General features: G+C 32.2%; 1 protein-coding gene across 1 annotated transcript in view; it reads right to left on the reverse strand.

Moving 5' to 3' along the window:
• Positions 1-16,217, reverse strand: part of ADGB (androglobin) — a 237,711-nt gene that overhangs the window by 47,805 nt on the left and 173,689 nt on the right. Inside the window, exons 28-29 of the mRNA XM_011974447.1 lie at positions 5,673-5,872; positions 692-803 (exon numbers count right to left, since the gene is read on the reverse strand). Coding sequence (XP_011829837.1) covers positions 692-803; positions 5,673-5,872 — 312 coding nt within the window. The remainder of the gene's footprint in view (positions 1-691; positions 804-5,672; positions 5,873-16,217) is intronic.

Raw genomic sequence — 16,217 nt, forward strand, 5'->3', positions numbered from 1 at the left:
TATCGCAAGAACAGAAAACCAAACACTGCATGTTCTCACTCATAGGTGGGAATTGAACAATGAGATCACTTGGACACAGGAAGGGGAACATCACACACTGGGTCCTATTATGGGGATGGGGTTGGGGGAGGGATAGCATTAGGAGATATACCTAATGTAAATGACGAGTTAATGGCTGCAGCACACCAACATGGCACATGTATACATATGTAACAAACCTGCATGTTGTGCACATGTACCCTAGAACTTAAAGTATAATTAAAAAAAAAAAAAAGAAAGAAAAATTATTCTTCTGGAATTGAAGAATTTGTGAAATATTTTAAAGCTTGTATGTAATGCTATATATTCTCAACAAATATGGGCAAATATAATTTTATAAATAGAAAATTTCTTATACATTTTTGAAATGTTGAAAAGTGTAATCAATTAGTAATTTTTATTAACTAGACAAAATGTGCTAGCATTACATCTAACTAATCATATTTTTTCCTTATAAAACAGGCGGTAAAAATATTGAAACATATAATCAATTAACACAACAGGAAATGTCACAGGATATAGAGTACAAATTATAATGTGTAATAAAACATAAAATGATGTTTTCATGACTAATCAATTTATTATTAAATATTTAAATATCAACTTATTATTCAAATGTAAAATGCATGTTTAAACATTTAGGGTGACATACCTTTGGTATTATTTTTCTTTAAGTCTTTCAGTGCTTGAACAAATGTCAGCTGGCTTTCAGTGAGAGGCCAACTGTTATACAACACCGAACACTGTATAATATACTTGTAATTCTGTGAAATAAAATGCAACGTTTAAAAATGATAAGAACACACATGGTATGTGCCTAATGTCATTTATTATGCTAGGTATATGATAAATGCAGAATTTTCCAGATCAGACAGCCATAATTTAGTTAAATAATGCTGGATGTTCTCCAAAACTCTGTAACACTACACTTTATAAAAGTTTAATAACCTCACATCCCCACCAACACCTGCCACTACCCAACTTTATAATTTTTGCGAGTGCAGTGGGTATAAAATCTCACTGCTATTGTATTTTGCATTTTTAAGATTACTATAGAATTTGAGTATTTTTTCAAAGCTGTTGGCCTTTAGGGTTTTCTCTTCTTTGTGATCATGGCACAAAAAGTAGTCTCCTACATTATTATTATTTTTATGGATTAAAATTTTATAGTTAAATGTTCACTATATCTGGAATTCAACTTTATGTATGATGTTAGCTAGTGATCTGGTTTTATTTGTCTCCATGGAGATGTAATTTTCCTAGCACAACCTTCTCAATAGTCCATCTTTTCTTCATTGGTTTATGGTGTTGCCTCAATTCTATATGCAATTTTCATAAAAATATGAATCTGTTTCTATCTTACTTTCTCTTATTGCTCCATTTACCTATGTATGCATTAATTAATACTGTTTTTACTGCTATATCTTTTTGTCTTTGGAAACACTAAGACACACTTTGCTCTTTTTTTCCCAAGTTTCCTTAGCTATTTGTGAATTATTATTCATTCCTATGAATTTTAAGTATCTTTAGAAAATTTTGGAAAAATACAGTGGGAATTTTTATTAGGATTGCACTGAATTTAAAGACAGATTGAGGATAACATATCTTTATACTGTTATGCCATCTCACTGAAAAGCATGAAATGCTTCTGTATTTATTCAAGCCATCTCTGTCCTTCAGTTGGTTGGACTACTTTCTGTATCCTTTATTCAAGTGTTAAGCTTTTCTATGTGGAAAACTGACATAATTTTGGTTAATTTCTGGGTATTCTGTGATTTTGTTGCTATTATTAAAGGCATCATATTCTGATGTCTAATGCATAGTGCCGGTGTAGAGGGAAGCTACTGATTTTTGTAAGTTGTAGTAGCAGCACAGTATCATGATTAAGGGCATGACCTCATGAGCTAGAGCTGTCTAGGCTGAAGACCTGCTGTAGCACAAACCAGCTCTTTGGCTTTGAGCAAGTCACTTAAGCTTCCCGTCCTCCAGGTTCCTTGACTGTGAAATACAGATAATAAGAATATTTACTTCAAGAGACTGAGGTGGGCGGGTCACCTGAGGTCAGGAGTTCAAGACCAGCCTGGCCAACATGGTAGAGAAACCGTTTGTCTAAAACAAAACAAAACAAAACAAAACAAAACAAAAAAAGATTAGCCAGGCATGGGGGCACATCCCTGTAATCCCAGCTACTCCGGAGGCTGAGACAGGAGAATCGCTTGAACCCAGGAGGCGGAGGTTGCAGTGAGCTGAGACTGCACCACTGCACTCCAGCCTGAGTAACACAGTGAGATCCTGTGTCAAAAAAAAAAAAAAAAAAAGGAAGAAAAGAAAAGAGTTGATAAGGAGATTTAAAGATCTATGTGTGAAGCACATAGTATCAGGTGCATAGTAAGTAATAAGTAAGTCAATACATTATTAGTTATTACTATTAATGTCTTTGGCAATTTTGCTAAGTTTGTTTATTCTGTTGTTTTTTCTTGGGCATGTGATTATATTATCTGTGAATAATTCAATGATTATTTAGAATAATCTTTTAATTATTTTGTTCTTTGTATCATTGGTCTGGCTTTCCATGATCAAAATATTTCAATATTAGATACTAACAATGATAGCAAGCATTCTTTTCTGACTCCAATTTTAATAGGAACACACTTACACTTCCCACATTAGTATAATGGTTTTATATATGAGATTTGGCCATTAAGTGTAAAAGTTTTGGCATATAACATTTTTGATGAAGAAGTTCTCTCCTAATCCTAGTTTGCTAAGAGCACATTTTAGAAATCCATAAATAGGTGTTAAACTTTGTCAGATGTTTCAGGATTATACGATCATTCTCATCTAGTCTATTACCGTAGTGACTAATACTGATAGATTTTCTAATGATAAAAGATTTCTGAATTTCTGAGAAGAATTCTGTCTGATTGTTTAATACACTGCTAGAATTGGATATCTATTATGTTATTTGTAATTTATCACCTATGTTTATAAATAAATTTTACATTAATTTCTTAAAAAGGATTGGAAAGTTATATTGTTTGTTTTCTGTAACAAATTACTTTTTAAAAGTCTGTTGGACCTATCCTGTAAAGCCAAAAGGGCCCATGGTGTTTTGGAAAGGGAAGACTTAGAGGACTTTGAATTATCATTTCAATTTAATTATTCTTTACTGTTTTATTCAGATTTTCTGTTTTCTTGTGAATCAACTCTGCAATTTCTCCTCTCTCCCACCCTCAGGAAGTTATGTGTTGCCCCCTCACCCCCAGGTTTAATTTAATTTAATTTAATTTAATTTAATTTTAGACAGAGTCTTGCTCTGTTGCCTAGACTGGAGTGCAGTGGTGCGATCTCGGCTCACTGCAACCTCTGCCTCCCAGGTTCAAGCTATTCTCATGCCTCAGTCTCGGGAGTAGCTGGGACTATAGGCATCTGCCACCACGCCTGGCTAATTTTTTGTATTTTTAATAAAGAAAGAGTTTCTCTACCATGTTGAACAGGCTGGTCTCAAACTCCTAGTCTCAAGTGGTCTACCAGCCTCAGCCTCCCAAAATGCTGGAATTATAGGTGTGAGCCACTGCGCCTGCCACCCCCCTCACCCCTACCACCCTGTAGGTTTTAAATTTGCTAGCACAGAGCTGTTTCTAATACTCTTATTTTTTTAACCCATTGTCTGTTGTTACACCTCCACCCTATTTTTTGTTCTGTATTTGATTAATTTAGATCTTCTCTCTCTTTTTCTCTTTTTCTTATTTGGTTTTACTAGAAGTATGTATATTTTATTAATCTTTAAAAGTAGCTTGGGTTTTATTAATCTTTGTTTTTTATTCCACATTTCATTGATTTCTGCTCTAATCATTATTGAAATCCTTTCTTCTTTTATCTTTGAGTTACTTTTTTGTTCCTTTTTTGAATTTTGATTTCAATAGCTCAGCTCATTTGTTTTTAATCATCCCTGCTTCCTAATGAATTAATCTAAAAGCTGCATTGTATTTTTACTACTAAAAATAGTAGTAGTAAACAAATGCTATTTTAGATGTTGTTTACAAATTTTAATTGTTATTGAATCTTGTGTATTTAATAATTTATTTTCTAATATTCTTTTAAACTAAAGAATTATTTAGTATATTTAGTATATTTTATTTAGTTTTATCATTTGTAAGATTTAAAACTCCTTGTTAATTATTAGTTTCTATTTTATTGCGTTATGTTCAGATAACATACTATACGATAGGGATAGTTTGGATTTTATTGAGGCTTCAATTTATTGTCTATTACAGGATATTTAAAAAAAAATCTCGTGTGCGCTAAAAAAGTATAGTCTCTGCTTATTGGGTAAAGTGTTCCATATAGATATCTAAATGATTAAGCTTATATTTAGATTCTTTTTCAAATTCTCACAATTACATTTACTTATTTTGTTTTTCAGCTTGAACTGTCAGTTTCCATGAGGCATGGGTTAAAATCTTCAATTATTCAAAATTTACTTATCTTTTTATCTCTGTAGTTCTAATAGTTATTGCTTTTTATTTATTGTGTCTAGATAATTAGGCGCCTATATATTAGTTATGGCCACATCTACTTCATTTATTCTACCTTTTTTAAAATAATGTTTCTATATGTATTGAGATATTAAAACTATCATCAGGCCAGGCATGGTGGCTCACGCCTGTAATCCCAGCTCTTTGGGAGGCCACGACAGGTGTATCATGAGGTCAGGCGTTCAAGGCTAGCCTGGCCAACACCGTGAAACCCTGTCTCTACCAAAAATACAAAAAATTAGTCAGATGTGGTGGCAGGTACCTGTAATCTCAGTTACTTAGGGAGCTGAGGCAGGAGAATCGCTTGAACCCAGGAGGCAGAGGTTGCAGTGAGCCGAGATCACGCCATTGCACTCCAACCTGGGCAATAGTGCGAGACTCCATCTCAACAAACAAACAAACAACAACAACAACAAAAAAAAAAACAACTATAATCACAGCTCTCTCTTGGTTCATATTTGTATGTTTTTCTATCATTCTATCATGAAACTTTCTGCAGCATTTTGTTTAAAATTGTCACTTTTGAACTACTTATAGTCAGATCTTGTTTTTATATAACTTTAAAATTTTAGCATTTTAGTTGGTTAATTTGATCTATTTGGATTTATTGTAATTTCTGTGATATTATCATTTATTTCTGGCATTTTATTTTCTTTTTTATTCCTTTAATTTAATTTAAATTTATTTTACTTTTTGGTTTCCAATGGCTAGGTCATGCCTTTGTCTGCTGTTTTATAAATACATTCATTGTCCTTTTTCCCTTTAACTGTAAGCACACACAAATTAAGTTTTATTAATATATGACCTTTAATATGTGACATTTATTAATGTGTGACCCTCAAAGCTATATAGCCTCTTATAACCCAACTATAATATTAGATAATTACAGGTACATTATAGAGTTCATGTACAGATTACATTTGCCATGTATTTAAAGATCTTGGCACAGAGAAACTGTTCAAGTCTCTCTTATTCTCCAATTCTGGCTATACATTGGGAGCACCACACATTATACACTGTTTTTGGGGAAAATATTGTTTTGTTTTATGTTAGGATTTTAGGAACAGTCCAACTGAACAATTGTTTTTAATATACCTGCGGTAGTGTGCTGGAACTGTCTTCTGTAGTGGGTGTATTGGTAGTTTCCTCCTCCAAAAGAGGTAGACCAATGTCTTGTATTGCACTTACAGCTCTACCCTTGGGGGATTTCTGAATTCCTTGAGCAGCTTTCTTCTTAACATACACTTCTTGGTCTTTCTTGGATGCAGAATGAAATGAAAGAATGTGCTTGCTAGCTGAATAGGAGAAATACTAAGTTAAAGTTAAAATATGTGATATACATAGTTATTACTGACTAAATTAGTTAGATTCCTTTATAAAACACTCAAAGGAATAGGCCAATTATTTTTGTTTTAATGAGATAAAAAACAGTATGACTGGTTTATTGATCTTAAAGAAATCTACTATAATAGTATGTGACATGCACAGAACAATGTATATTCTAAGTAACCACTTATTTATAAAAGTATATATAGCAGTTCAACAATTTCTCATTTATTTTGTACCACCTGAATGACCCTAAGATAATGCCACACACTCTGATTTTCTCTGTGTTTAATGCCACATATATATGTTATCACACTTATAAAAGATTTTCTCTTTAATTTTCAATTTTAAATTATTTTCTAATTAACAGATAATATAAGTACTGCTGATAGGTTTAAAAATGGAAATGTGTTGAACATTATTAATTAAGTCATCAAACATGTAGTTAAAAAGCATAAATGACTGACCCAGGGATATTCTAATTCCAGCCATGACATTGGGATTATTCTCCTACCATGAAAAATGATAAAAATGGACAAAATGTATAAAGCAACTGTTTTTAGCCACTGGAAAATATACAGCCCAGGATTGTGATCCTTGAGACAAGGGAAACATACAAAGTGACCTCTTGATTTCCGGAGATTTTTGCCTGCAAGTAGCTTCCCAACTGTATACAGGGAGGTACAGCCCAAAGTAGTGAACAACAGTATTGCTAGGTTTAGGAAACAAAGTTGGGTGAGTGGGGCTCCTGCAACAACTAAAATTTGAGGTAGGACACCAGAAGGGAGTATATGAGCAGTAAAGGAGCTCAGAAATAGACATGGGGTCCACTTGAATCTTTAGCTGAATTCTAAACTTCATTTGTACAAACACTGAACAATACCAGGCAGACAATAACTACTGGGGGGTTGTGAGCTTAATGAAGATTCTGTTAGTTGCACAGTATTGAAAGACATTGAAATTCTGACTTGTCAAAATGAAGGGAATTCAATGAATATGCAGAGCATTCACTTGAGACCCAAGAAAGGCCAAGCTTTTTAAGAGTAGGGCTACCCTAACACTAGAGTCACGGCAACTCTAGTACTGACTTAATAAACTCAGGACCAGGATCAAGCTGCCAATACATTAACTGCCCACCAGAACAAGATTCAACACTCTTTCAATTAAAAGAGCATAATCTAGACTCTTAGCAGTGTAACATGCACAATATACAGCACACAATCAATATGATATATGAAGAAGCAGAAAATGTGACCATAACTTGAGAAAATGGTCAATAGAAATAGACACAAAGCTGATAAAAATGTTGGACTCATCGAGCAAGGACTTTTAAAAAGCTATTTAAAATGTGCTTAAGGATTTATGGAAAAAGATGAACACACTGAGTGAACAAATGGTGAGTATCACAGAAAAATGAAATATATGAAGAATCAAAATGAAATTCCAGATCTGACTATATCTTAAATAAAAAATATCTGGATAGATTTAAACAACATATTGTCAAATTCAGAAGAAAAGATTAGTAAACTTGAATACAAGCAATAGAAATGATTGAAATAGAATCACAGAGTGAAAAAAACGTGAAAAGAAGATAAGTGATTCATGGTATGATATTGTGGGAGGTGAAATAGTGACCCCCCAAAAAAGGTATGTCCACCCAATAACTTAGAATGTGACCTTATTTGACATAAAGGTGTTTGCAGTTCTAATTAAGAAAAAGATCCTAAGAAGACATCAACCTGGATTAGGATAAACCCTAAATCCAATGATGGGTATCCTTAAAGGAGACAGAAAAATGGTAAAACACAGAGACATAGAAATAAGAGGGTTATGTGAAGATGTTGGCAGAGATAGGCAGAGTTAATTTGTCTCAAGACAAGGAAAATCAGGATCCACCAAAAGCTAGAAGAAAGGAGGAAAGATTCTCTCCTAGAGCTTTCAACAGCAGTGTGACCTAGATAACATGTTGATTTCAGACTTCTGCCTTCCAGAACTGTAAGGGAATGAATGTTCATTGTATTAAGCCATCCACTTTGTGTAATTTGCCGTAGCAGTCCTGGAGAATGAATACAGATATCAAATTGCATAAAGTATGTATTTTTAGTCCTAGGTAGAGCACCACTAAAAATAGAACATTTAAATGTGAAAATAGTAAAGTATATGCACAATCTGCTGACTCACAGTATAAAAGTTGCTGACAGAAATTGAAGACTAAATTGAGGGATGTACTGTGTTCATGGACCAGAAAGCTAGTTTTGTTAAGAAGTTAGTGCTTCCCAAGTTCAATGCAATCCAATTCCAATTAAAAGCTACAATTTTGAAGAAAATGCAGTGTTGGAGGAAGAGTAGTCATTTAGATCAGTTGATCCTGAGTTCAAAAGTAGACCCATACACACATGGTTAAGTGACTTTTGACTAAAATGTAAAGATAATTCAATGGAGAAAATATCATCTTTCCATTACACAGTGCCAGAAAAACTGGGTATCTACATGGGAATAAAAATAATTTTGACTGCCTATCTTAAACCATACATAAATATTATTTCAAGATGCATCATGAAAGTAAACATGCATGCTAAGATTATAAAACTTTTAGAATAAAACATGAAAGAAAATATTCATGATCCTAGATTAGGTAAAGATTTCTTAGATAAAATACAAATAGCACTAAGTTTTTTAACAACTCCAATTTTATAAAAATTAAAAGCTTTTGCTCTTCTAAAGTTGCTGTAAAGGAAGTGAAAAGACAAAGCTTAGACTAAAAGATCATATTGGCAAAGCATACATTTGATGAAGAACTTGTATCCAGAACATACAGAATATATGAACAGGTTAATAATAATAAAGACACCTCATTAAAAATGTGGGTGTGTAATGTGTGAATAAATCCTGCAATCAATAAGTTATACACACGGTCAGTAAGCACACATAAGATGCTCAACGTCATTAGTCAGAAGGGAAATGCAAATTAAACTACAAAGAAATAGTACAATATATACACTAGAATGATGTATTAAAAACATTGATAACAATAAATGTGAGAAAAAATGTGAGAAACCAGAACTTCTATACCTTGTTGGGAACGTAACATGATACAATCCATTTGATAAACAGTTTACCATTTTAAAATAAATGTATACATATGTCAAACTATGACATATTAATTCAACTCCTGAATATTGATCCAAGCGAAATGAAAACATGAGTCCAAAAAAGGATTTATACAAGCATTTCCTTGCCAGCTTGAGTCACCATATTGAAAAACTCTAATAAACCCGTATGCCCAAAAGGAGAATGGGTAGACAAAGTGTGGTATCTCCATACAACGGAGTTAGTACTCAGAAACATAGCTAGAAATAGAACAGTGTTATATGCAATAACATGGATATAACTTAAAAAAATTATGCTGAGCAAAAGAAGCCAGTGTCAAAAGATAAATACTATATGGTTCCAATTTTATGAAGTTCTAAAACAGGCAAAGCTAGTCTTGTGATGGAAATGTGACCAGTGATTGCCTCTTTGAGGGTGAGGAAATTGAATGAAAATGGCCTGAAGTATCTTCTGGGTAACAGAAATATTTTATATGTTGTTAGGGGTGTGGATCACACTAAAGTATGTACTTATCAAAACATTGATTTATACTTTTTGCTGTATATAAATTATACTTTAATAAAAAATTAAAAATGTATGACACAAAGGTCCTGTCCTTTACTTCCTTCCATCGATCTGTTAGTCATTAATTCGTAAGTCATTTTTTACAAAAAAATTAGAAACACATAGGAAAAAGGGCACATTTCCCTAATGTATGAGACTCTACAAATCAACTAGAAAAAAGTAGCTAACTTCAATAAAATAATGGGAAAGCACTTAAAAATTTGCAAAGAAGGTAATACAAAGAGAGGAAATATAACACATAAAAACACGTTCAAACCTCACTAAAGAGAAATGAAACATAAATTAATACTTTTAGCATTCAGATGACAAAAGTCAAGAAATATAACTCTGTCAATCAGGGGAGTATGGATAAAGGAGGATAAATTTACACAAACTCAGTAGAGGGCAACTAGACAATGTATGAGAAAATAACAATGCATGTACCCATTCATTGACCTAGTAGTTCCACTTCTAAACATTTGTTTAGTATATATGCATGTACACATTCAGAAAATTAGATACACAGGTTATTTGTTAAAAGTCATCCTTGAATTTTAAAGATTGGGCATATCACAGATCACTCTCTGTAGGAGCCTTATATAACCATATGAAATAAAATACAGTATTATTCCTAGTCTATAGGGCTTCCCCAAATACTCAATTATCTAGAATGTAAATTTTATGAAAAATTATAAATTTCCCAAATTACAAATTTTAAAATTACAAATTTTACAAAACATTCAAAATTACAAATTTTGTATTAACTTTATAGCATAAGTGTTAATATAAGATTTTCTTCTTGAAGAATTATAAGAAATACAGATATTCTGTAAATTCCTATGATATGATACAAAACCTAAAGAAGTCTGTATTAAGTTTTGTGACTGGCTCACTTTGAACTTCTGCATCCTTGCAATGAAGTTTACTTCTCCTTTAGCACATGGTAAGAGTGTTTGTGTACAGAATACTTATCAAGGTAGTGTGTCATATCCTGTAAAAACACACACACACACATTTTTGGCATGTATTAATATTTTTGGTGGGTGTACTCCAGAAAAGGATATGTAAATGGATTTGTTTCCAAGAGGAGCCACTGAAAAATGTTTATTTTTAAATTCAGTGTCTGCTTATATCACTCATAAACACAAATTAATAGCATCAATTTTAAAACAACACCCTGTTTGAAGTCTAAATGAAGAAATTATCTAATGCACAATAACAGTTCTATCAATCTGTATGGAGAAACCTTTCAATCTTTTCTGTGAAACATAGAAGAGGTCATGAAAAAATGCAAATAGCCTTTCCTTGCATGCAAATTCGTTATTGTAACAATGTCAGTTTTCCTTAAATTAAGGTATCTATATAATCAAAGCAGCCAGAAGAAAAACAATGATTTCTGTGTGTTTTGAGAAAACTTGAAAAATTGTATTAAAGTTCATCTGGAAATACTAATGGTAAAATAGAAATATGTGTAAAATAAGAGCCATTATAGATGTTGGCTCTACTTTTGGATCAATTTCTGATCTCTGAATCAATTACCCTTCTGCTCAATTTTTCTGTATCTTTCTTGGCCAGAGGTAAACCTATAAAAATTGGTTTTAAACACTTATGTATGCTTCTCTTATAAATGGTAAATTTTGAATGAAACAATGATTAAACTAGATGACAAACTATAAACAGTGTTACCTGCAAGAATTTGAATCTAAACATTTCAGAGAAAATTGGTGGTGGTAATTAGCTAATTAAAAAAAAAGCATGAGGTCACAAATAGCATAGAAGAGCTGCACATATGTGCCCACTAAGGTTTTGGAATTGAGTTCCCTCTATGAACTAAACTATAATACCAGTGTAAAATGTATCCGAGTAAAGAAAATAGCCATTTAAAAGAGTCATAAGCAACATTCCGACTGACAAAACATTATCTGATTAATGGTCTTAACACATCTAAAGAAAAAACTAGAAACGGAGTGTGGGCAAGTTTGAATGAGAAACCACAAAGGAGTGCTGAACCTAAGTGCTGAAAACAACCCAGGAGATATTCAGGGGTGAAGGACAAGTGATGGCAGAAAAGATGACATGCTCAAAAGAACTGAAAGAGTACTTCAGCTTTGCCCAAGCTCAACCCTACTAATACAGTACGTGCATTTCCCACTTTCCTGTGACTTAAACACTGCACTTGTGCCCTAATTATATCATCCCAGTGTGATATTTCTTTAATTCTCTTCCAAGTCTCATTGGAAAGGCATATCCCTCGGTTATGACAACAATTCACACGTTGTTTCCATGGTTAATAGGACAGGATGAAGACAGCCCTCTTAAAAAGTCTTCCATTTTTCTTTCCAAATAAAAAGCATTCTAAGGATTCTTATTCATTTAAAAGTATTTAAAACATTAACATTTAAATTTAAAGTAAAAATAAATTTAAATTTTAAAAGTTTTAAATTTAAATAATTTAAAATTATTCTAAGGATGGGAACAGAAGGATCCTTACTTCTTTGTGCATCTTGCTGTCCAAATAAGCTTCGATTTACTATTCATGGAAGGCTGGAGTTAAACTCCCTGCTAAGACCATTTGGGGTATTGTACAGTAACTAGTAATTAAAAGAACAACAGGAACAAAAGACTTTTCTACAAATGGATATCATATAATATGCGATTTTTAAAAGAGAGATAGAGTATGTTCAAAGATCCATGCAGAATTAAACAGTTAAGGAACAGAGATAAATTCAATCTATATAAGCATTTAATAAATATATTATTGACATATTTGTTCACTATACGTATTAATTAGAATATGTATAAAAAATTCCCACTAAAATAATTGCAAACCGAATCTATTTTAAAAAAAGAATAACACACCACAATCAACTAGGACTTATTCTAAAATAGCAAATATTATTGAATATTGAAAATATTTATATAATTTATTATAACTATAAATCAAATTGGGAAGTCCAAATTGTAAAAAACATTTGATAAAGGTAAGTATGTTTTACAAGTTAAATTTTGTAAATGATGCAACATATAATACAAAGAGTTTTATTTAACAAATTCCCTCAATCATATTTGTTGATGAATTATGGGTAAATCATTACAGACATTGAAAACAAATCTAGGAACAGTGGCTCACACCTGTAATCCCAGCACTTGGGGAAGCTGATGCAGGTGGATCAGTTGAGGTCAGGAGTTTGAGACCAGCATGGCCAACATAATGAAATCCTGTCTCTACTAAAATACAAAAATTAGCTGGGTGTGGTGTCACGCTCCTGTAATCCCAGCCACTTGGGAGGCTAAGGCATGAGAATCACTTGAATCCAGGAGGTGGAGGTTGCAGTGATCTGAAATCACTACAGCCTGGGTGAGAGAGTGAGACTCCATCTCAAAAAAAAAAAAAATCAAAAATCTAGGAACAAAATAATGATGAACCTGTTGATGTCGAGTGGGCAGGACTATTTATTGGGGACATTTAGAAGGGAAATATTGTGGTACAGTGGGAGGACAGAAGTTATGTTTAGTGAGCACAATTACATTGAGTTATGCAATAAAATCAGAAGAAACTTGAAAGTCAGACTAGAAATGTGGAAAGAATGAAATAGGGAGAAAATAATCAGAGGTATGTGTATATAATATCTGACATTCTATAAATCATAATAATGAGATAATTAAAAAGCACACGGAGATTTCAAAGCAGTGTGAAACTCTTGATTAAAGTCACAGCCCGAACTATACTCCTTGTCTCCTTGGAGATGGGATTCTTACCCTATGTTAGTGATCAAAACCAAAAACTGATTTAGGAAACAATACTCAGAAGTAGGGCGACATGCGGCAAGGTCTATCTTGCAGAAAGCTCTGGGGAGAATGATAGGAAGGATTTGTTTTATAGACTGAGTGCCTCCAGTCAAGTTAGTGTAAATAATAAAACCTTCAGTGGTACCCTTCGTCCCACTAGCTAGGAGCAGTTCCTGGATAGAACACTGGACTGGGAAAAGACAGAGACTCACACTATTGAAGCCTGTGTAAGATGATGGGATATCAAAGCATTTGCAGTGACCTGTTGCTCAGCTCATACTCCCTAACTTGCCAGTAGTTGTTAAGGAGAGAGGGACAGGGAGTCAAAAGTCAGTGTTACCACTCAAATCTGTATTGCTCTGGAATGCCCACTTATATAACTAAAAAAATAAAAATAAAAATAAAAATAAAAAACAGATATTAGATAGAAAAGGGATATAAAGATTTTTACATATAGAAAAATGACAGTTATTTCTAGTAAGTTGATTGTACGTTTAATTAAAATAAACACTATTAGGAAAAAGAGTTCAGGAAGGGTGCTGATTATGAAATAGCTTAGGAAAAGTTCAACTAGAAGATGTAGTCAATTAAAAAATACAATGTGATGAAAGAATTCAAAAAAAGCATATGCATCAAAATGTAAATGGACTGCATTCCCCCATTTTAGTGACAAGAATCTTGCATTTTATATTCGTCTGCCCTCCCACTGCTAAAAATAACTGCCCAACTAGGTAATTTATAAAGGAAAGAGGTTTAATTGACACACAGTTCTGCATTCCTGAAGAGACCTCAGAGAACTCACAATCACGGCAGAAGGGGAAGGGGAAGCAAACACATCATTTTTCATATGGTGACAGGAGAGAGAAGTACAGAGCAAAGGGGGGGAAAAATCCCTCACAAAACCACCAGATTTTGCGATAACTCACTTACTATCACGAAAATACCACGGTCTAATCACCTCCCACGAGGTCCCTCTCCCAACATGCAGAGATTACAATTTGGATTATAAATCAAGATGAGATTTGGGCAGGGCACAAAGCCAGTCCATATATCATTGTGTAGAAAAAATATCCATTTACAGGAGAAAGACTGACAGCAAAAACATGTAGAGGACAGAAAACTAAACAAATGAACAGCATCAACAGGCAAATAATAACAAAAGGAAGAATAACAAAAGGAAGAATAACAAAAGGAAGAATCAGTGATAAGAAATCTTGTTAAAGTTAAGAGAAGGTTGCTTTATGTTTATTTTAAAAATACAATACATAAAAATTATAAAGCAAATATGAAACTTATATAACTAGCAACATGGCATATAAATATGTAAAACTAAACATATTAGAGTTAGAGATGTTATCACACATTTAAAAATAAAAATAGAAGATCTTAATACACATCACTAACAAATTTACACACCAATTAGGTAAAATATAAATGACAATCTTGACATTTTAAATATCATAATTAGCAAGTTTGACTTTTATGAAAGTGTATGTGTGCATTTAGACATCAAACGACCTCCAAAATAGAGTTCTTTGTAAACCTCAGTAGGACAGTAATCAAACTTGATTTGAATCAGGAAACAGGAAAAACACCAATCAAATCCTCAAAGTAGAAAATATATCTACACTTTCTAACTCCACAGAATTCAATTCGAAATTAACAGAAATAGGCTAAATAAAACAATTTTATTACTTAGGAATTCTAAAAATATTATAAACACTAAGGTTAAAGAAAAGGTCAAAAGTAAATCATAGCTCATGACTAACATAACACTACATATAAAATTTTATAGCATTCTAAGTTTTAAAGTATAATAAAATATATGTAGCCAGAGTTAGAAAAATGAATAGCATTAAGTATATTTATTTAAAAACAAGATTTAAAGTATGAACTAAATTGAAACTAGCAAAGCTAGAGGAAAAGAGATTTAACTAAATTTTAAAAGTAGAGAAAGGGTTTTAAAAGATAAATATAAATATTAATGAAGTAGATTATAAATCTAAAAGAGCCATTGAGGTTTGAATAATAATAAATTCAATTCTTTCCAAGAGAAGACTAATAGTACAGAGTAAATTTAAAAAAGTCTGATTAAGAATAACTTACAAATAAATAAAAAAGAATATATTTATACAAACCTATTGAGAAGATATTTAAAAATTTTAAATCTTGTATGCAAATTTATGCAGATAAATTGGAAAAACTAAATGAATCTCTACTTTCACTAAAAATATAGTCTATAAAAACGAAAGGCAGTTAAAAAATAATCTTGGAAATTATTTTCTTAAATAGTAAAAAGAAAAAACAAGTCTCTCCCCCAGAAACATCAGATTTAGAAAGTTTTAAGGACAAAGCTAATAACTTTTTTTTTTTAAAGAAATGAATCCTGGACAATTTAAAAGACTCCAAAATAGAAAAACTGAAAAGCTCTCAAATTAATTTCAAGAATTCATTATAATTTCAGCTTGAGAACTGGAAAAGAATAATGTACGGGTGCACCCACAGAGAGGAAAAAACTCTCATAGAGATACAAAGTGATGATTATGATGCAGCAAACTGAGTAAAATTATATATTCTAAACATAGGAGTATATGAAATCATCATTGGCCAAATAGGTTTTATTGTAAGAATGCAAGAGTGATTCAAAATTAAAACTCAACTTATTAAACTCAAAGGAGTAAAATTTGATGATTTCTATAAACAACAACAAAAAATAACTAATAATGTTCCAAACTCATTCAATATTAAAATTTCTCATTTCATAAAGTCTAATTATTAGAAGCCACTAACAAAGATGATAAATGTCACAAGTGTTTCTACTTAAGAAAAGGAAATACATCATCATCACTTATTTAACCTTGGTTTGGAGGT

The sequence above is a fragment of the Mandrillus leucophaeus genome, unplaced genomic scaffold (assembly GCF_000951045.1).
Source record: "Mandrillus leucophaeus isolate KB7577 unplaced genomic scaffold, Mleu.le_1.0 Scaffold1451, whole genome shotgun sequence".
Taxonomy (NCBI): Eukaryota; Metazoa; Chordata; class Mammalia; order Primates; family Cercopithecidae; genus Mandrillus; species Mandrillus leucophaeus.